The 20,244-nt window shown below is 49.8% G+C and overlaps 1 protein-coding gene across 7 annotated transcripts in view; it reads left to right on the top strand.

The window, feature by feature from the left end:
* Brd4 (bromodomain containing 4) overlaps positions 1-18,855 on the top strand; it is a 79,483-nt gene extending 60,628 nt beyond the window's left edge. For 4 of the 7 annotated variants that reach the window (XM_029531478.1, XM_029531479.1, XM_021218115.2 and 1 more), the window contains 12 exons: positions 178-384; positions 1,352-1,551; positions 1,943-2,238; positions 3,239-3,349; positions 11,845-11,897; positions 12,026-12,398; positions 12,963-13,565; positions 15,917-16,291; positions 16,377-16,507; positions 16,615-16,820; positions 16,903-17,143; positions 17,314-18,855. In XM_029531478.1, the coding sequence (XP_029387338.1) occupies positions 178-384; positions 1,352-1,551; positions 1,943-2,238; positions 3,239-3,349; positions 11,845-11,897; positions 12,026-12,398; positions 12,963-13,565; positions 15,917-16,291; positions 16,377-16,507; positions 16,615-16,820; positions 16,903-17,143; positions 17,314-17,382 (2,865 nt within the window). In that variant the 3' untranslated portion in view covers positions 17,383-18,855. Of the gene's footprint in view, positions 1-177; positions 385-1,351; positions 1,552-1,942; positions 2,239-3,238; positions 3,350-7,555; positions 9,642-11,844; positions 11,898-12,025; positions 12,399-12,962; positions 13,566-15,916; positions 16,292-16,376; positions 16,508-16,614; positions 16,821-16,902; positions 17,144-17,313 lie in introns of those variants that run through there. The other 3 variants (XM_029531481.1, XM_029531480.1, XM_029531483.1) reach the window with 2 other exon arrangements.
* Positions 18,856-20,244: the final 1,389 nt, after the last annotated feature.

Genomic DNA, 20,244 nt, shown 5'->3' with positions numbered 1-20,244 from the left:
TTTTTTTTTTTTTTTTTTTACTTTTTACTTTGGTCCCTGTTTCCTCCAAGGAACAAATGTGCGCTCACATAAACAGTGATGAGCCTGTCCTATAGCTCTCTTACTTCTTGTTGATGTGGTCCCAGGCATTCATTCCTGGGGCTGAGCACCCACATAAGCATGGCTTTCTCTCCCCAGGATGTGTTTGAAATGCGCTTTGCCAAGATGCCCGATGAGCCTGAAGAGCCAGTTGTTACAGTGTCCTCTCCTGCAGCACCGCCCCCCACAAAGGTGGCCCCACCCTCATCTAGTGACAGCAGCAGTGATAGTTCTTCTGACACTGACAGTTCCAGTGACGACTCTGAGGAAGAGCGAGCCCAGCGGCTGGCTGAGCTCCAGGAACAGGTGAGGGAATCTGGTTTTATGTGCAGAAGCCAGGGTAGTAGTTAGTTTCTCATGGTTTCTAAGAGATGTTCTTAACTCTACCTTTTTTAAACAGCTCCTTGTGGCATTTCCTCTTTCTCAACAGCATGTTATTCCTACAGATAGATATGCTGTGTGTTTTGAGTAAGTGTGAGGTATGGACATGTTCTGTGAGAATAGGCCTCAGGATCCTGGGGCTGGCTGTCTGTCTATAGTAATTTTTTTTTTTTTTTTTTTTAAGACCCAGCGTTAAGCTTTATTTATTTTTATTTATATGAGTACACTGTAGCTGTCTTCAGACACACACCCAGTAAAGTGCATCAGATCCCATTACAGGTGGTTGTAAGCCACCATGCAGTTGCTGGGAATTGAACTCAGGACCTCTGGAAGACCAGTCAGTGCTCTTAACCGCTGAGCCAACTCTCCAGCCCCTGTCTATAGTAATCTTACCTTTGAGTTAGTCACCAAGCCCTAGTATTTCCGTACACTCTTCACCTAGCCCTTAGAGACCTTCATCCTGGAACTAAGATAGCCAGGACATTAGCATCTGTCAGGCTATTCAGCTTCTCTGCTGGGGAGGACGGTAGCAGTCCTTGAAGATCAAGGAGTGGGTAAGCACACCTTAGGGATCTCATTAATGTGGCAGGAAGCCAGTGTGCCCTATGCTTCTACCATACCCACAGCCTAACACTCAAGCCTATACTTTTACATGATACAGAGCTATCCTCCAGGGTTTAGGTAGTGAGAAGAACATTTAGTCCTGGTAGTGGGTGGGTTAGTTTGCATTTGAGGCAGGTTCTCACTGTGTAACCCTGGCTGGCTAGGAACTCAAAGAGATCCACCCACCTCTGCCTCTCAGATGTGGGAAGGGACTGATTACAGGCCTGTACCATCATGCCCGGCCTGGTTGTAATTAATTAATTTCTCTCCCCTCCGCCCTGCTCCACAGCTCAAAGCCGTGCATGAGCAGCTTGCAGCCCTCTCACAGCCCCAGCAGAACAAACCAAAGAAAAAGGAGAAGGACAAGAAGGAAAAGAAAAAGGAAAAGCACAAAAAGAAAGAAGAAGTGGAGGAAAATAAAAAAAGCAAAACCAAGGAGCTTCCTCCCAAAAAGACAAAGAAAAATAACAGCAGCAACAGCAGTGTGAGGTCTGTGTTTCCCAGTTTTTCCATCTTTGGGAGTGGTGATGCCAAAAAATGCTTAGTAGGGAGGAAGACAACCCTGTTGGCTTCAGGCACCAGTCTGGGTTGGTGCTCTATCATACGCACTTAGCTATTCCTTCCCCCTCAGTTTTTTCCCCTTAATGTGCTTTGGTAACTCAGTGCTTGACCAGAGAGGGTACAGTAGGCAGCCATCATGCAGTTATAGCTTCTGTAGCCTGCTGAAGTTTGCTCTGGTCTTTCTGGTCATTCCCTATTAAGAGTGGGAAGTCAAACAACACCGCCCCACATGCATACACTTAACCACATACATTCTGAGGGATGTGTGCAGTTTTCCTCAGGGGACCCATTCTTAACTGTATATCTCATCCCTTCATAGCAAGAAGGAACCAGCACCCACGAAGATTAAGCCGCCTCCCACATATGAATCAGAAGAGGAGGACAAGTGTAAGCCCATGTCTTATGAGGAGAAGCGGCAGCTAAGTCTAGATATCAACAAACTTCCTGGTGAGAAGCTAGGCCGTGTAGTACACATAATTCAGTCGAGGGAACCATCACTTAAAAACTCCAACCCTGATGAGATTGAGATTGACTTTGAGACCCTGAAGCCATCTACACTACGAGAGTTGGAGCGATATGTCACCTCCTGTTTGCGGAAGAAAAGGAAACCTCAAGGTATAGTTGAGAACTATTGGTATACGGGTCCTTCCCATGGGAACCCTCAGCTCTCTTCTAACTTAGCACTCTACAATGAAGCTACACGGGGGGGGGGGGGAGGCAGAGAGACTTAGTTAGTTATGAATTCTATGCATTTACCATAGAAACCCTAAGAATGACACTGCACCAGACCCTGGATTGTCATGCTTTTCTGGACCTCTTTGGCTGGCTGAAACCTACCTGAATCAGCTGGTTTTTGAGCCTTGCTCTGAGTAGAAGCTGTTTTCATCTCTAGTTGTTAGCCATACAGTTTTCTCCAAAAATGATCTCTCACCTCTGTTGAGGTGAGGCCAAGAGGAAAGAGGTGTCAGGATGTCCTATTAACTGATGTTCGTCCAGCACTGAGCCCTACCTTGCTAGCAGAGGTGATGCCCACCCCATCCCTGCCATCAGCTTTCCAGACACCTCTTCCATCTTACATATGCCTCACATTAGCTTGTAACTTTCCCCTTAGTACTAGCTTAGGATGTGTGTCAAAATTTTTTTTATATACTGCTTTCTTGGCCTGTGCTAACTTCTAAGTCCTCAGAACTTTGCTCCGAATCCCCTGAGTCTGATATTTGGTGATATCATATGGGCTTTACTCTCGAAACTTAACAGGAAAGCTTTGAGAACCCTGGAGCTCTTTGTTTTGCTGTGCTCTGGGCACAGCAGATAACCTGTATGAAGAAATTACTGCTCTGCCTGGTGTTCTGAGTCTATGAGACACCATTCAGGGATATTATAAAGGAGCTTGATGAGGCCTTGACGTTGCAACACAATGCTGTGTTTCAGCTAGTGAGGAGCGGACTACCAGTGAGAACCCTGGACTATTCAGAGTCGGGGTTGGTAGTTGTCATCAGGAGCAGTCTTTAAGCCTACAGGGTCCTTCCTCTGGGTAGGTGGAAATACACTGTGGCTTGCAGCAACTGTCTGGGTTTGTATCCTTTCTGATGCAATTCTGTTATTTGGGTTGCAGCGGAAAAAGTTGATGTGATTGCTGGTTCTTCCAAGATGAAGGGATTCTCATCCTCTGAGTCGGAGAGCACCAGCGAATCTAGTTCCTCTGACAGTGAAGACTCTGAAACAGGTCAGCAGACTCCTTTGCATCTTACCAGACTCTCCCACCCAGCCCTGGTGCTATCTCAGTCCTCTGTACCCATTCATCATGTTAACTTCTCCCTGCAGAGTGGCAAGACACCCAGTGTAGCAGCATTCTATTCTCTCCATCTGGGTAGTGGGTAGACCTTGAGGACTGCAGGTGTTGGGGTCCCATCAACCTTGGGTTGGAATGTCCCCAGTATATCTGCTTCCAGTATTCTGGCCTTGTAGTTGTCATGGAACTACATTTTAGCAGAGTAGAGTCAGGCCACCTACATCTGACAGCCTGCATGATCAGTCTGTGTAGAGCTCTGTTGTCTGTAGCCTGAGTGGCTTACACTATGGAAACTGCCCTTTTCTTCTTCTCCACAGCGTGCTTACTGCTGTTTTGTCTGTTCCCTGATCTGCTCTAACTACATGTATGTCCTGCTCTTCTACTGATCCCTGTTCTCTGTGGTCCTATATAATGGTGTTCATTCAGTTCCTTTGTTCTGAGCACCAGGTAGAGAGCTCTAGAGGTGAGGGCAGGTGGTAATGATGGGAATAGGGTGCTTTCCCAGAGGTGTACTTTTCTTTATTGTTCTCAAAGGAACAGGTGCTCACATTGACCTCAAGGGAAAGATAGGGAAGAAGGCATGGTGTACCTAGGTTGCCTGATACATAGTTCATATGAGTGGTGTTACCCCTGGGCAGGGCAAGTTCCATTTGCTGAGAAGATGAAGTCCACCTGTGAGCTAGCTCTGGGGTTTCAGTGTGAGGGGTCTATAGTGGCCTGTGGAGGGAAGGGCTCTGGGCAGTCTCCCATGGACCATGTCAAGGAAAGTCCAGGCTCCCTTACAACATCAAGGATGAACTTTGTTGTCTCAAACTGTACATAGAAACTGGAGTTAGAGGGAGGAAACATCTCTGTGGGCCGTGGAGCAGGCATGGGACTTCCCAGGACAGTTCTCTGTACTGCCTTGTATTTTTGATGAGCAGTATATTTACAAAGAAAGTGTGATCCATTCAATGGTTTGTTCTGCATTTGTTCCGCAGCATGTGAAAATGAGATGGTCTCACAGCCTCCCCTAGTCATTCTAAAATACCTTGCCTCACTTTCCCATGAACCAGCAGGGGGAGCTGCATCCTAGGCCTTCTGGGAAGGGCTGGCCCTGAGCCATTCCTTGAACTGGGGCCACCGCCTTGAGCAGGGTGAATGGGGTGAATAGATGTATTCTTGGGGCTCCATTAGCATTCTTGGTGGCCACTGACTTTTCACTTTCATTGCCAGCCAAGCTTTAGATTTGCCTTTCCTCTGTTTTCTCTCTCTCTCTCTCTCTCTCTCTCTCTCTCTCTCTCTCTCTCTCTCTCTCTCTCTCTCTCTCTCTCTTTGTTTTTTGGTGGGGGGGACTGTATTTTCTAGATTGTCCCTCCTAAGATTTTGCAGCCTTCTTTTCTAAGAATCCAGGTGTTCAAATGACAACCCCAAAGACTGACTCCAAGATGTTTAGCCCTGATGCTAAACATCTTGGCTTACCTTTGGATCTTAGAGGGCCGGGCCCTGACCCCACATACAAGTATTTTTGAGCCACTGCCCCCACATCCCTCTTCTTTGGGTGGCAGTCCTCCTATGGTCCCACGTGAGTGCCCTCCCTCTGTCTTTCCTTGATGGCTGTCATGATGGCATCCCAGCAGCTTTTTGCTACGGTTACAGAAAGAAGACTTTTTTTTTTCCTAACCCGCCTCCTCACTTAATTCGAAAGCTTGTGCAACAAGTAATCCGAGAGTCCTGGGAACGGCTGTCCTGGCGGGAAGGAGGGTGGGATTTAAAGTCATGGAGCTGCTGATGGCAGACTTTTAGGCCTTGGCTATGGACCCTGACCATTTTGGCTGCCTGGGCTGAGTGTCTCCTTCATTCCAGATGACATCCTCCTCATTTTTGGCTGGCCCCCACTTGTCTTCATTCAGACCACCGTTTCCTACTGTGTACAGGGTGCTGCCTTGTGAAGCTGTTGATATGGGGTTTTGTTTTAGAACCCCACATAAGACACACAGAAAGACACGGTCGTCTATGAACACACGTATATACCAGTAAAACATCTTCTGTCTCCTCATACCACACAGGTACTGCAGTTTGTGGTATTTGGGGTACAGAGGTGGGTGGACCCTCTAGTAGCTGATCTCCTGGGTCCAGGAAGCCCAGCCACCCCAGCCTCTGTAACAAGTAGAACTACCATGTCAGGAGACCAGAGTAAAGATGGTGTAGACAAGGAAGACATTTCACTTTGGTCTTTGGGTCTAGTTTATGTTTTCATGTTCTTATCTTTCTACTTGAATTAAAGCTAAAATTTCTCCTGGGACCTATTTTTGTTCTTATACTAAGGGTCAGTTCTTCTGCCATGCCCCCAGTCACACAAACCATCTAAAGCAACTGAAGGGAAGCATTCAGTAGGGCTAGAAGGTGTGCAGGAATGCATGGGGCTAGGCCACACTGAAGATGAGTGGGTGGGATGCTTGGCTACCTGGATTCCAGCCACGGTGTGATCCTCCATGTGTGCCAGCCACACCAGTGGCCCTTGTTGACATTTGTCGTGAACCAGTTTATTTGTTGGGCTGTTTTGTTTTTCATTGAGCTTTGACTCTAGCTTGAGACTGGAACTGCTTAGGGGTTCCATATTAGAATAAGCAGAATAAGGCCCAGGTATAGCTCCCTTCAACTTTAGGAAGTCTTCAGACTTGAGCGGGGCAAGTCGGGGTGTAAGACACTGTGGCTCTCCTTTCCCAGAACTCTCCCAGTCACCAGCATAGGATCAGATCATCCCTCATGGGGTAAAAAGTTCTTTCATTATTATTGATAATATCTGGTTCTCTTCATATACTTTCCACAGGTGTTTATTGATAATATCTGGTTCTCTTCATATACTTTCCACAGGTGTTCGTGAGTATAGGTAGCTACATAGCTGATTATGTACATCCACTCTGGAGTCACCCCTATAGTGTACCTCAGCTGCCTGGCCTGGAATGGGATTGGAGCCATACAGTGAGAAGGCTCTGGAAGTGCAGCCTGTTCATGCAAGAGCATGGTCCAGTTATTTTAGTCTTACTTCCTTTTCCCAGGATTGGAACATGTGGGTGTTCCTTAATAGCTCCAGGGTAAAGAGGAATGCGTGGTGTTTTGGAAAGGCTGGAGCTGGGAAGTGCAGACAGGGGCAGTGAGACACACTCTAGAGGCTCTGATCAGGGAGCCAGCTTCAGCTCCCTGGCCCCAGGATCTTTTGAGACTTCCCTTCAGGGGTATAGTGATCCTGCTGTCAGAATGTGACAATTACTTTAGAAAGGGGTAAGGTCCCTTGAGAGTAGGAAATGTACAGAGCCAGGTGGCACCTCCAGAAGCCCAGAAGTTTGAAGGGATTGATTGGGGCTTCCCCGGGGTGAGGGCCAGCTCTGTGGAATGTGGCTGAGTGGGCGGGGTTTTCCCAGGCATGTTCTGGGACTAGGGATTGTAACATTTATAATTCCAGCAGCGGCGCCACTCTGCTACATGTGGGAACCAGTCCAGCCCCCTCTCTGGACCAGAAGCCATATTGGATGTCCTGAAAAAGGATGGAAAGGACAAGGCCTCTTTGGCCTCTTCTTTCCCTCAGCAATTGTTATGTCACCAGTTTGCTTTTAATAGAAATGTGGAAATAGACATAAATAAATGGCTCTGCTCTATGCCTTCCTCAGTGGGAAGTTTTTCAATTGGGAGCTTTTCTTTCCTGATCATACTATGAGAAAGGGTTGGTATTTTGCTTTTCTAAAGAACTGTTAGCTGGTTCCTGGTGACTTTGACACACCTGGCTGGTGAGATAGCTTGGGGGCAGTGGGCACCTCTCACATGTAAGAAGGACTTCAAGAGTAAAGAAAATACCAATACACACAGTTGGGGCACATGAGACTCATTGGCAGGATCAGTTTTGTTTAGAAGTGCAGACAAGCTTCAAACAGTTTTAGAGACTTGTACATACACTGTGGCCTTTCTATGGTGTAGATTTATCCATCCCTGCCAAGGCAGGCCAGTCAAGGATGGGGCTCTTGGTTTCCAACAAGGTCTTCTTGTGCCCTTTCAGTCACTAGGGCACAGAAGCTGGCCCAGTCTGCGATTCTTCTGTTCGTGTAACGTGAACGGTACATTCCACACCATTCTCTCACACTGGTTTCTCTCTCCCTCTGTTAGGTCCTGCCTAATCATTGGACACGGACTCTTAATAAAACGGTCTTCAGTTCCAGATTCCTTCCCAGCGAGCTATAGCCTAAGTCCCATTCTCTTCTGTGAAAGGGACAGGACTCCATCAAGTTATGGAATTGCTCAGAGCCCTGGGCCTATCCCCTGGGGTGGATTAGTCATGTCCAGCAGCACACACCTAGTTTCACCTTCAGGAAGGCTGCCTGCCTGGCCTGCTGCCTGGGCCTCTCTGTACAAAGACTGCCTGGCTCTCCTGCCCAGCCTCCCTGGTCCTCTGGGGTCCTCTGGGTGGGTGGCATCTCCTAGAGGGTGATAATAATCCTCTATGCATACATGTGGTGCTGCTCTGTGTGCAAAGCCTGATCACAGTGTGTTTCCTCTCTTCGCCCCTTCCATCTTTTTCTGAGACTCCAGACCTTGCAGTGACTTTAGCCCAGGAAAGCTAATTCACCCTGAGGATGAACATTGTGCTCCCATGTGGGGCCACCCTGGTTGGTTTGATCAGATGGAAGCTGTGACCAGCTTTACCTGGCACATAGCCTCCTGAATTCTCCTTCAGTCTCTTTTGTTCCCATAGAGTACTAAAAGTTGAAGTGACCCAAAGAAAATTTCCCCAAGTTCTTTGGTCTTCTCTCCTCATCACATAAGAAAATTACCCTTCGAGGTTGCTGGTGAGGGACATGCAGGCATTCGGCCCCACTGCCAAGCCAGGTCAGGATCTGGGAAGTGGGCAAGGAAAATAACATGGCTACTTGTGAACTGCCTACAGTGCTTCTCCAAGTTCTGTTGCCATCACAGCCATCCTCATCTTTAGCTTCCAATAATGACTGCAGCTATTGAGGCAAGAATAGACCATATCATTCCAAACCTTTCCAGAAACAAACCAAAGTAGGCTGTGTTGTTTTTGGTTGGTTGGTTGGTTGGTTGGTTGGTTGGTTGGTTGGGGTTTGGTTTGGTTTGGTTTGGTTTGGTTTTCTTCCCTGAAAACTGACCCTGGCCCTTTTTTTCTTTAAACCACAGATCTAGCATCCCACCAGAAAACTGCCTGACATAAAAAGCCCCATTTAGTGGGTTCTTTGTCTTTTTTTAAATACTGTACTTCTGAAAGAACTGTCTCAGCCGCCTTGGAGCTCGTCTTCCCTTGGGGCTAAAATGAGGCTGCAATGGTGCTGTGTACCTTCCCAGATTCCAGAGTTTCCATATTCAAGGGTTGCTTGCTGCCCTATCTCTGGTATGGCCTTGGGTCTCAGACTCCCTAGAACATCCAGTGACCCCCAAGATGCTGCTGCTGCTGCTGCTGAGTTCCTAGGCCATTCCAAGTCCTCTGTGTGTCTAGCTTCAAGATAGCTCCTTTTGCCAAATGTACTATTTTGAGCTGCCCTTTGGCCTGTGCCTGACATATTCCCAATGAACTTGGCTTGGCTGGACTTGGGGGCGGGGGGAGACTTCTTGCCCAGAGATTCCCACAGGACAGTTGGGAAAGCTGATGGCATTATCTTTCTGGGAAGTTTTTGCTATCTTGGACCACATGGTGGCCTACATTCCCACAGTAGCTTGGCCTTCCCAACACCATGTCTACACACGTGCATACATACAGGGTGACTTTCCCTGTAGCGTGCTCTTTGCTATCCTGAATCCCGTCCCTGGCTCTGTGTGCCTACTGTGTGATAGGACACTCAGGACCTGTTTGTTGAACTTGAGAATTTAGACTTAAGATTTGTACTTGGTACCCTGGAAACACAGCCGGGAAAGCCAGTGTCCCACCTGGTCTTCCTTGTTGGTAGTTTTTCTGTTCCTGGGCAAGGGGAACGCCCCTTGGAAAGCCGTAGTATACCAGCTGACTGTGGGCTCCTGTTGGGGAGCCAGCAAGGACAGTGGAGGGCTTCTCTCCTCGATTGCCCTGCCTTCAAACCTGTCTCCTTCATTCAAGTGGGGCTGGGCTGGGGTTGAAATCAGTGTTTTAATCCAAGTTTACCAAAATCATTTTACTTTGTACAATACCATCCTATGTAAAGATTAAATTTGTGTTGGAGTCTAAGATTGTTATGGAATAAAGATCACACAGTATTTGAGGCCATCTCCATGTAACCCTTTCTAGAGAGTTTTGTGTGGGGGTGTCTGGGGCTGGTGTGTCATGAAGCTGTGCACTTACTGTCTTGTCTTCTTACTGGTAACCCAACACAAGGATTGGGCTATAGGAGCTACATAGGGCTGCCTGGAAACACATTTCAGCTCCACTAGTCTCACCTGGGCCCAGAGGGCTGCCTGGTGCATCCACGTCCACTCTGAAGATGAGTCCCAGAAGACTCCTGTGACCTTTGCAGTTCCGCTGAGATTTCCTAGAACCCCTTTGTCCACTGCTCTTGGTCCTACGCCTAGTCTTGTAGACCATAACTTGAGGCAGGAAGTATTTTTCCCTTTGTGTGAGTAGGAAAACAATGTCCAGTGTTAGTAGACAATAGGAAGCAAGCCTCGCTCCTACCAGACACCTCCCCACTCAGCTTACCATCTGGGTGCCACCTCCAAAGCTTTTCCAGATCACATTTGATAGAGCATAGTGGTTCAGCTTTATCTCCTAGCTTCTCTATATGCCGCCATCCCCTCGAGTACACTCAACATTTTTGTAAGGCAGCTCTCCCCAAATCCCTGTCTTATCACCCTGCCCACTCTACCCTTCTTACAATGACACCAGAAATGCTAATAGAGGAGCCTGTCTAATGGCTTTTCCAGCACCCCCCCCCCCCTCCAGCCCACATGGAATCACTGGTCTTTAGCTGTTGTGTGTCCCTGTCACGCAAGTCCTTGTGGTGAGTTCTGCAGCTGGTGCTGTTTCTCCATTGTAAATAGTCAGGTACCCAGCCCTGAGTCTGCAGAGCTTTCCGACAGCCCCTTGTGAGTGTCTTACTGTAAGAAGCTCTTGTGGCCAGATTTCTTTTACTGACCCTCAAGGAGTTGTGAGAGCTCTACGTTCTGGCATTCAAATTTGGGCTCAGCCTTTGGTCTCATGTTCTAGCTGTCCTCATTTGTGCGAGGACATGTTTGTGGCTGCTGAGGTCTGTGCCTGTGTTTTGTCGGTACTGCATGGAGTGGTGAGCTCTTGCAGGGTACAAGGTGCCATCATTCTATTGTATTCTGCCCCTCAGGGGCCGTGCACTTCACAGCACTTCAACACAGCTATGAGCAAGAACTGGTGTTCTGACAAGGTGCTTGGGGAAGGCCAAAACAGACACAAAAGTGACTCCTAGTAACAGTTACCTCAGTACCATGGGCTCAGCCTCCAACCTGGTTGATTGGTATTTGTATTGTTTGCCAACCCACGAGTACTGGCCGGGAGCTGTCCCTCTCCCGGAGTACCCAGCTGGCAACCATTCCTTATAAACTCTTAAGATGGAGGCAGAGGTATGAACTTAGGGTTAACCAGCTCAGCAGAGAAAGGCACCCTTGCACACATAAAGCATTGGCCTTCGGCCTCTTAAGGAGCCAGGGTACACATTGCCTTCCTTCTGTGCACGCTGACTGTCCAGAGAAGGGTCACTGACATCTGTCTTGTCCAAGGAAGAGAAAAAGGGCCAGTGCCATCTTTTTGGCAGTGAGCACCTGCTGTGTTTGTTCATGGTCATTCTGGGGACGATATCCTGCTCCCTTACACCCAAAAGGTGTCCCCTTCTGTGGTCTCATTCAGGGTCACTTTCCTTTCCCACTCTATGGCTCCGGTCAGAGTTAGGCTCCATGCTAGGATCACTGATGTCAGTCCGAGCCTCCGGTCCTTACTCTGCGGCAAGGACCACCTCAGCACACAAGTCTACCAAAGGCCCTAGATTGCTGACTCTGCGTTGTGGTCCTGATTGGTTGTCCTCAGTTTTTGGATGAAGCCTTGTTCTCAACTTGTCTCAACTGGGGTCATTGCAAATATCCAGAGTTACTCCAGAACATGGCAGGTTGTAACACAGAGTGTGCTGACACTCCGCCAGGGTCTGACTCATGAAATAGGAAGGTGGTAAAGGCTCTAGAGCTTACATTCTGGTATGGCCAGGGCCTTGCCCTTGACCTTCTGGTCTGCAGCTTGTTGAGGCATTTTTCAGGCGCAGTTCCTTGGAAAAGCTGCTGGTAGATGGATAGGTGACACTCCACACATCTTTTTCTCCCTATGATGGCCCAATTCAGATGCATTTTCAGTGTTACCAACCCTTGTCCTAAATGCCCCACGTCCTTGTCTTCTGCGTCCAAGCCAATTCATAATCTCTTTCCCAGAGTCTCACTACCTTTTCTTTTCTCTGCAGAGATGGCCCCCAAGTCAAAAAAGAAAGGGCACACTGGGAGGGACCAGAAAAAGGTATGTGCTTCACGAGTTTCTCCCCTTCGGTGATAGCTGGCCCCTCTGCTGAGAGGGTCCTGTGGATCTGATGCAGGCGGATTTCTCCTGTCTGACATCAGCCTGGGTGCCTCTCTGTCTGCCTGCAGCATCATCACCATCACCATCCACAGATGCAGCCAGCCCCCGCTCCTGTGCCCCAGCAGCAGCCCCCACCTCCACAGCAACCTGCTCCACCTCCACCGCAGCAGCAGCAGCAGCAGCAACCTCCACCCCCACCACCTCCGCCCTCCATGCCACAGCAGACTGCCCCAGCGATGAAGTCCTCGCCCCCACCCTTCATCACCGCCCAGGTCCCCGTCCTGGAACCACAGCTGCCAGGCAGTGTCTTTGACCCTATTGGCCACTTCACCCAGCCCATCTTGCACCTGCCGCAGCCGGAGCTGCCTCCTCACCTGCCCCAGCCACCTGAGCACAGCACTCCACCCCATCTCAACCAGCATGCTGTGGTCTCTCCTCCAGGTGAGCCATGGCTATCTCTCCTTTTGCCACCTTGGTTCTACTGCATCATGATCAGTTACTCTGAGCATCCTGTTAGCTTCAGTGATTGAGTAGGTTGCTCCTCTGAGATATGACTGGTGTGCCAGAAGGTTGTTGTTTAATTCTTTGGGGCCAGGCATTATTTTAGATCAGCAAAAATTGGACATGGAAGAGACATACTCATTCTCATAATTAATCCTGTGAGATTTGGGGGACATGTATGGGAGGGAAGAGACAAGTGGGGTCCTTACTCTCTTGGCAAGCTGATGGAAGTCTGAGCAGATACCAAAGGCCTGTAGTGGGGCCTGAAGGTCTGTGCAAAAAAAACAGGGGGAAAGGTCAGGGACACAGAATATCGGGCAGGGTGGCTAAGGAAGGCCTGCAGGCCTTCTAAGAGCTATCTTGTACTGTTTGAAGAAGCTTGCGGAGCAGAAGAACAGAAAGTGGACTTGGTATCAGTTCAAGGTCAGGATAGAAAGAAACGTCAATCCAGAACCAAAGGACCTAAAGCCTCATGTCTATTTTTTTGTTTGTTGTTTATTCCAGCTTTGCACAATGCACTGCCCCAACAACCATCTCGGCCCAGCAACCGAGCTGCTGCTCTGCCCCCAAAGCCTACCCGACCCCCAGCTGTGTCCCCTGCCCTGGCCCAGCCCCCCCTGCTCCCACAGCCACCTATGGCTCAACCCCCCCAAGTGCTGTTGGAGGATGAAGAGCCACCTGCCCCGCCCCTCACCTCCATGCAGATGCAGTTGTACCTACAGCAGCTGCAGAAGGTGCAGCCTCCCACACCACTACTCCCTTCCGTGAAGGTGCAGTCCCAACCCCCACCACCTTTGCCGCCTCCACCCCACCCTTCTGTGCAGCAGCAGCAACAGCAGCAGCAGCTCCAGCCGCAGCCCCCACCACCCCCACCTCCTCAGCCCCAGCCCCCACCCCAGCAACAACACCAGCCCCCACCACGACCAGTTCACTTGCCATCCATGCCCTTTTCTGCTCACATTCAGCAGCCCCCACCGCCCCCAGGACAGCAACCTGCTCACCCACCCCCAGGACAGCAGCCCCCACCCCCACAGCCTGCCAAACCTCAGCAGGTCATCCAGCATCACCCTTCACCCCGGCACCACAAGTCAGACCCCTACTCAGCTGGTAAGTAGTCCCCTTGCTTGTATGGGGGAGGGGGGCGATCTGGAGCTGGGTTTTGTGTCTTATCCTAACAATGCACGGTTAGTCGTGGCTCAGGCTTCAGTGAGTTCAGAGCCAATCCCCAGTAGGCACCGTGTAATTGGAGTATCATGCCTGTGTTCCGTATTTATCAGGCTATTTGTCTTGTTCACAAGCAGAAACACTTCAGAAAAAGATCTTCCTTGACTTTAACTCATAAATGGAAGGCAGGAGCCAGTCAAGGCACCATATCTAAACATTCAGGATCAGGGAAAGTTTCCTGGAGGTGACCCTAAGTTAAACAGGAGATCATTTGGTAAACAAGTTGGGAGTTAGAGAATAGTGTGGGGAATAGTCTATCTCTGCACCTAGCCCTGCAAGGCCCGTGTAGGTGAATATGGCTGGGACTCATAAGCAGAATCTACTCAGGAGCCCTGTCTGTCTCTAGCGAAGTGCAGATTTTTCCACTCTTCAGCAGTATTGCTTGGGCCATACCCTTTGGTTTTTATGGCACATTTGACTTTCAGTTGTTGATAACCTAAATGTTCTGCCCAACCCTGACTAGAAAATGTCCCATTCAAAGCTTACAGCAACATTTTACAGTAACCTTTGCGGGTCAGGTTCCTGGGTTCAGCACTGTATATACACCATGTTGTTTGCCTAGGGGTTGAATTAAACTAAGTGCTGCCTGCAAATGGAGTAGGTCTGTAACTGCTCCTATACTTAACACCCACTACCAAGGGGCAAACAAATTGTTGCATGTCCTGAGCTGGGTGCAGCTGTTGGTTCTCTCTGGGCATGGCCACCCATCTAGCTATTCTGATCTCATCCTTTGGAAGGAAGGTGGAGAACTGGCAGCAGGAGAACCAGCTTTGGGCATCCTAGGCCAACAACCAACAACCTCCCTCTACTTTGTCTTAGGACCCCACCTAAGATCCCTAAGGAGTCCTATGAGTTGGAACCTAGGTGACAGCTTGGGGGCCAAAACCCAAGTTGTCAGAGGTGCAGATGGGCACCCAGCCAATCCCCAGCACCATCCCTGAACTGCTAGGCCAGCTCTCCAAAGCTAACAGCAAAACCATAGACTCTTGTGTTGTTCAGATCAGCCTTAACAGGTGCACTTGATGGCACTAACACAGCCAACACACTGTCACAGACGTTCACCTGTCAACTACAGACAAGTGGAACCAGGGTGGTAACTTAGAAGGGAGTCCTGATAAGCTGGGATGTAAGAGAAGAGAAGATCTTGACAGAATGCAGCCTGCTGGACTTGGCTACTGGCCCCACAGTGGAGCCTAGGGTCTGCCTACATAAGATATTACGGTCTTTTCTGGGTCTGCCAAAATAGGTATATTATACTGGAAGGGAGGGGGATTGTCAGGGTAAGAGCGCTATACTAAAATGGTGGCTTAGAAGTGGGACCTGGAGGACTACTCTGAACTGTCGCTAGCTGAGCTGTGACAAGTGGCACAGCCCCTTTCTAACTGGGATTTAAGTCAAGAACAAACTACATGGGAATGCCCGAGACTCAGTTTCTCCAGTTCCCCAGGCCAGAGGCTCTGACTCACTCTATACTTATACTAAGGGCTCAGTTTCCTCGTTGGTATAGCTGAGAGCTGAATGCTCTGTATTTCCTTTGCTGGCATAGAATTCTTCTAACATGTGCTGGGTGCTTAGGTGCCACCTAGCTTCCTTAGACCTGGTGCCTAGATGCAGGTAAGAGGCTGACTGGGAGCCCTGGGGCCCGTTGTACTTGCTTTGCCCGGGTAGAGATCAGTCCCAAGTTCTCCTGCATTCAGTAGATGAGCAGACTGAGCTAGGGAACAGCATTGGAAGTAGCCCACCTTCACTCCAGGGCCTGTGCAGCCACCCAGAAGCAAGGTGGACTATCTGGTTGAGTTTTCAGAATTTATTGATATTCCTTGAATAACCCAGGTTAACTTCAGAGTCTTAGGTGCAGGGTGGAGGTGGGGGAAGGGGTGGTGTTTGCAAAGCTCTGGCATCCAGGCCACACACGAGGTCTGATGTGTCAGGATGTGTGGTTAATGAAGCTTCCTGGGTAATACTGAAGTGTTATTTAGCGCTTCAGGACTATAGAAAAGCTTTGTGCATCCAGCATAGGGGGGTAACTAAACAGGCTGTATACATCAGTCCCCCAAGGATGGAAGGCCATGTTGTATCCTTAGCAGGTATAGTAGATACTGTAGGTTTTCATTCTTTCAGCTTGTTTGGACCCCATGATGGTCCTTTCATTATCCTCTTGTCAAGATGCAGGCGGCCCAGGGCTAGTGGCCTATACACCAGCTCTCTGACACAGCTCTTGCCTGGTCTCCTAGGTCACCTTCGTGAAGCCCCCTCTCCGCTTATGATACATTCCCCTCAGATGCCACAGTTCCAGAGCCTGACCCATCAGTCTCCTCCCCAGCAGAACGTCCAGCCTAAGAAGCAGGTAAAGGGCAGGTCTGAGCCACAGCCCCCAGGGCCAGTCATAGGCCAAGGCCAGGGATGCCCACCTGCCTCACCGGCTGCCGTACCTATGCTGTCCCAGGAGCTGCGACCGCCTTCAGTCGTCCAGCCCCAGCCCCTGGTGGTAGTAAAGGAGGAGAAGATCCACTCACCAATCATCCGCAGCGAGCCTTTCAGCACCTCACTTCGACCAGAGCCGCCCAAGCACCCAGAGAACATCAAGGCCCCAGTCCACCTGCCCCAACGTGAGTGACCTCCCTGCCTGCATCTTGTTTGCTAACCTGCGCACCAGGTGACCCGACTCACATAGTGATTGCTTCTCAATTCTAGGGCCTGAGATGAAGCCTGTAGACATAGGGAGGCCTGTGATCCGGCCTCCAGAGCAGAGTGCACCCCCACCAGGGGCCCCTGACAAGGACAAACAGAAGCAGGAGCCAAAAACTCCAGTGGCACCCAAAAAGGTAAGGGTAGTAGGCGCTCCAGTGCTCTAAGCTCATTGAGATTACTTGCTTCCTGACATACCCTTCGCTGCAGGCCCTCACCTGCCACTTGACCTCTGCCTATATAGGACCTGAAAATTAAGAACATGGGCTCCTGGGCCAGCCTGGTACAGAAGCATCCGACCACCCCATCCTCCACAGCCAAGTCCTCAAGCGACAGCTTTGAGCATTTCCGCCGCGCTGCTCGGGAGAAGGAGGAGAGGGAAAAGGCCCTGAAGGCTCAGGCTGAGCATGCAGAGAAGGAGAAGGAGCGGCTGAGGCAGGAGCGCATGAGGTGGGCTGGGGTCCGTGCAGGGCACTGGGGCTCCCAGGGCCATACTGGGCTCCAGGCTGACCTGGGGCCCCGCTCTGCCCAGGAGCCGAGAGGATGAGGATGCGCTGGAACAGGCACGTCGAGCCCATGAGGAGGCACGACGGCGCCAGGAGCAGCAGCAGCAGCAGCAGAGACAGGAGCAGCAGCAGCAGCAGCAGCAGCAGGCAGCTGCTGTGGCCGCTGCCTCTGCCCCCCAGGCCCAGAGCTCCCAGCCCCAGTCAATGCTGGACCAGCAGAGGGAGTTGGCACGGAAACGAGAGCAGGAGCGGAGGCGCAGGGAGGCAGTGAGTAGGGGACCTGGTGGGAGCTTCTGGGCGGGAGTCCACCTTGGAGATTCTGGGAACCTAGGGAGGGAAGAGTAGGCAGTGAGCCCAGGGTGGGTGCAAGGGAGCAGCGTGGGGAACAGGTGGGGCAGGTACCCCAGACTCAACTCTTCCTCCTTCTTCCCCTCCAGATGGCAGCTACAATTGACATGAATTTCCAGAGTGATCTTTTGTCAATATTTGAAGAAAATCTTTTTTGAGAGCACCCAGGTGACTTCTGACTTTTTCTGGCAAAAATGTTGACTCTCCATACATAGTGTTAGGGGCGGCAGTGGAAGTAGCAGCAGCCAGGGATGTCTCTGGGCCTGGCTCTCCTGCATGCTATGCCCGGGGCAGGCCTGACGGGCGGGCAGCTGAGGATCGCAGAGCCCTTCTGCCTTACAGCCAGCCGGACAGACGTCCTACTACATGCCACCCCCTCAGAGGATGTCAGTTCAGGGCACGTCTCAATATGAGTCCAGTGCCGGCTGGACCTGAGGCCTGCTTCCCCGCGTGCGGGGCAGAGGCCCTTCTCTGCGCCAAATGTCTGACTACACAGTATACACAGGACATTGTTGCTGCCGCCACCGTGACTGGTTTTCTGTCCCTGAGAACATGACGTTTGTGACGTCCTACCCATTGGGAGTCCTTCCCACCCCAGCCATCGCTGCCCACTCCCAGGAGGCCAGGGCAAGCCTGCGTGGACTGGAGCAGCAAGGCCCTGGCCCACCCCTTGCTGGCACTGACTTTGCCTTGAACAGACCCTCTCCCCTCCCCCACAAGCCTTTAATTGAGAGCCGCTCTCTATAAGTGTTCGCTTGTGCAAAAGGGAATAATGCCGTGGAAGTGTGTGTCCATGGCAGTTTGGACAGGGGTGCCTGCTCACGTGTATGGACAGGCCTCGCTCGCCTGGGGAGTAAGGCCACCAACCAAAGTCAGTCCCTTCCCACCCGTGTTTCTGATTTTGTTTTGTTTTATTTTTCCTATATATATATATATTTTTTGTTGTTGTTGAATTCTATTTTATTTTTAACTCTCTCTTCTCCTCAGACACAGTGGCACTGCTAATCTCCAAATGGTGTGAACGTCTCCTTAGTGAGCGGCAGCTCCCCTGCGCTGTGGGTAGTGTGGCTGTGGCTGTACTGTATAGTGAACATAGTTGGCATATCTTTGTTTGAAGTTTGTTGGTGATTCCACCAAACTGGTGTAAAAAACAAAAAACCCACAAACCACCCAAAACACACACACAAAAATCCTGCTTGTATTCAGTTTCAAATTTTATTAGTCTTATTTTTAATTATAAAACCAGAAAGCTGCAATTTCTTTTCCCTCTACCCCTTATTTGTTGGCTTCTTTGTTTTTTTAATGTCAAATCTGTTTGTTTTTACCAAGAAAGGGAGAGCCTCGGCAGGGCGACAGGCCCTGGTGGGCTGCCAACTGAGGCAGAGGTCCCCACCCAGTACCTGGTCAGACCAGTGTGCTGTGCCTGCCTTCCTAGTAGTATTTTTGTTTCGTTTTGTTTTTAAATTGGAGCCCCTGGTGAGGTTACATGTGCCATGAGAACCCACTCTACACCATAGTGCTGGTGCCTCGGTGTTGGCCAAACTCTGGAGTCAGTGACTGGTTTGACTTTCATGTGGTAAATATGCATTTGGTCTGTACTGATCATGGAATAAACACATCTCTCTTTTTTTAATGCTGGTGTCTCCCTGAAATTTCTTTGTAAACCAACTAGGTATTTTCATTTGCTTAGGCTAGGCCCAGGTTCCCAGGCACCTTTGTGTAAGATTTACCAACAGTTGGTGCAGAGCCACTCTCCAGTGGCCAGTCCTGCCTTTCCTGGGCGGGAGCTCCTTGGGCTCAGTTCCCCCACACTGAAGTTGTAGTCGGGAGCCGGATACCCTGGGACTCCCTGGACCCGGTGGTGATGAGGCAGTGATACTTGGCCATTATCCAAAACACATCCTCACCGAAGGTCCTTCTCCACCCTCATCCCTTCTTCACACAAGGCTTGGGGGGGGGGGGGGGCTTTTCCCACCGTGCTTGCCTCTACCTAACTCCTGATTTGATTTAAGCTCAGGGTTAACCACATACTCTTAGATAATGTACATTTCCTCTAAATAGGATCTCCGTGTCCCCACACATAAACATTTCCCCTGAGAACACCCCCAGATGGCTTCCCTGTCTCGAGCCCACCTGTTCACTCATGCTCCACACCCAAGAACAGTCTCTGATGTAAGATAAATAATTATACGTATGCAGAGCCAAGTTGATTGAAAGGTTTCTAGCACTCTTGATCTGTATCTCCCACCCCCAACCAGAAAGGCCAAACCCCAACCAGTGCTCACCTCCTGATCCATAAGGCCCTGGCCTACTCCAGGAATGTCGCAGATTGCTGTGATAGCGCAATGACAGTTTATTCCTCTACCACATCCCACCCTCATGTTTCCCTCTTGTTCAAATATTTCCCCGTGCTGGGCCCACTTCTGAGGTGGGGAATGGTTTCAGCTGTACCTTCATGCTCAAGTTTTGAATGGCCTCCCACCCTCCTGATGGCTGTTAACTGGGTTGTTATTAGAACGGATCTATTTGATTTCTCTGACCATTTTCAAATCCTTCCTGCAGTGCTAGACATCTTAGTCCTATACAAGAATAAGAGATGTGTACAAGCCCCCACTGTACTGTATGCACGGGTCGCTCGGCCAATAATTATGTCAGTGAATCTGAGACTTGTATTAAAATACTTTAGACATTTGTAGAAGGGAGTTCATAGACTTTTCACTTATATACTTAAAGGGTTTGTTTTTGTTTGTTTGTTTTTGTTTTTTTTTTGGTTTTTTGTTTTGTTTTTTTTTTGTGCAGTTCTCAATGCAAAAATAAACATTTGTACTGAGTATAAAGTTACCCTCCTGTGGTTACTGATGTCTTTCTGAGTGTAGAGTTGGAAAATGGATTTGAGTTGGGGGGTTAGAGACAAGATTGCATGGTAGAGTTTAAAGAAGGGAAGTTATGCCGGGCGTGGTGGCTCTTGCCTTTAATCCCAGCACTCGGGAAGCAGAGGCAGGTGGATTTCTGAGTTCGAG

Source organism: Mus pahari, chromosome 18, assembly GCF_900095145.1.
Source record: "Mus pahari chromosome 18, PAHARI_EIJ_v1.1, whole genome shotgun sequence".
NCBI classification, from domain to species: domain Eukaryota; kingdom Metazoa; phylum Chordata; class Mammalia; order Rodentia; family Muridae; genus Mus; species Mus pahari.
The sequence above is the reverse complement of the archived record's forward strand: the minus strand, read 5'-3'. Positions and strand labels throughout refer to the sequence as shown.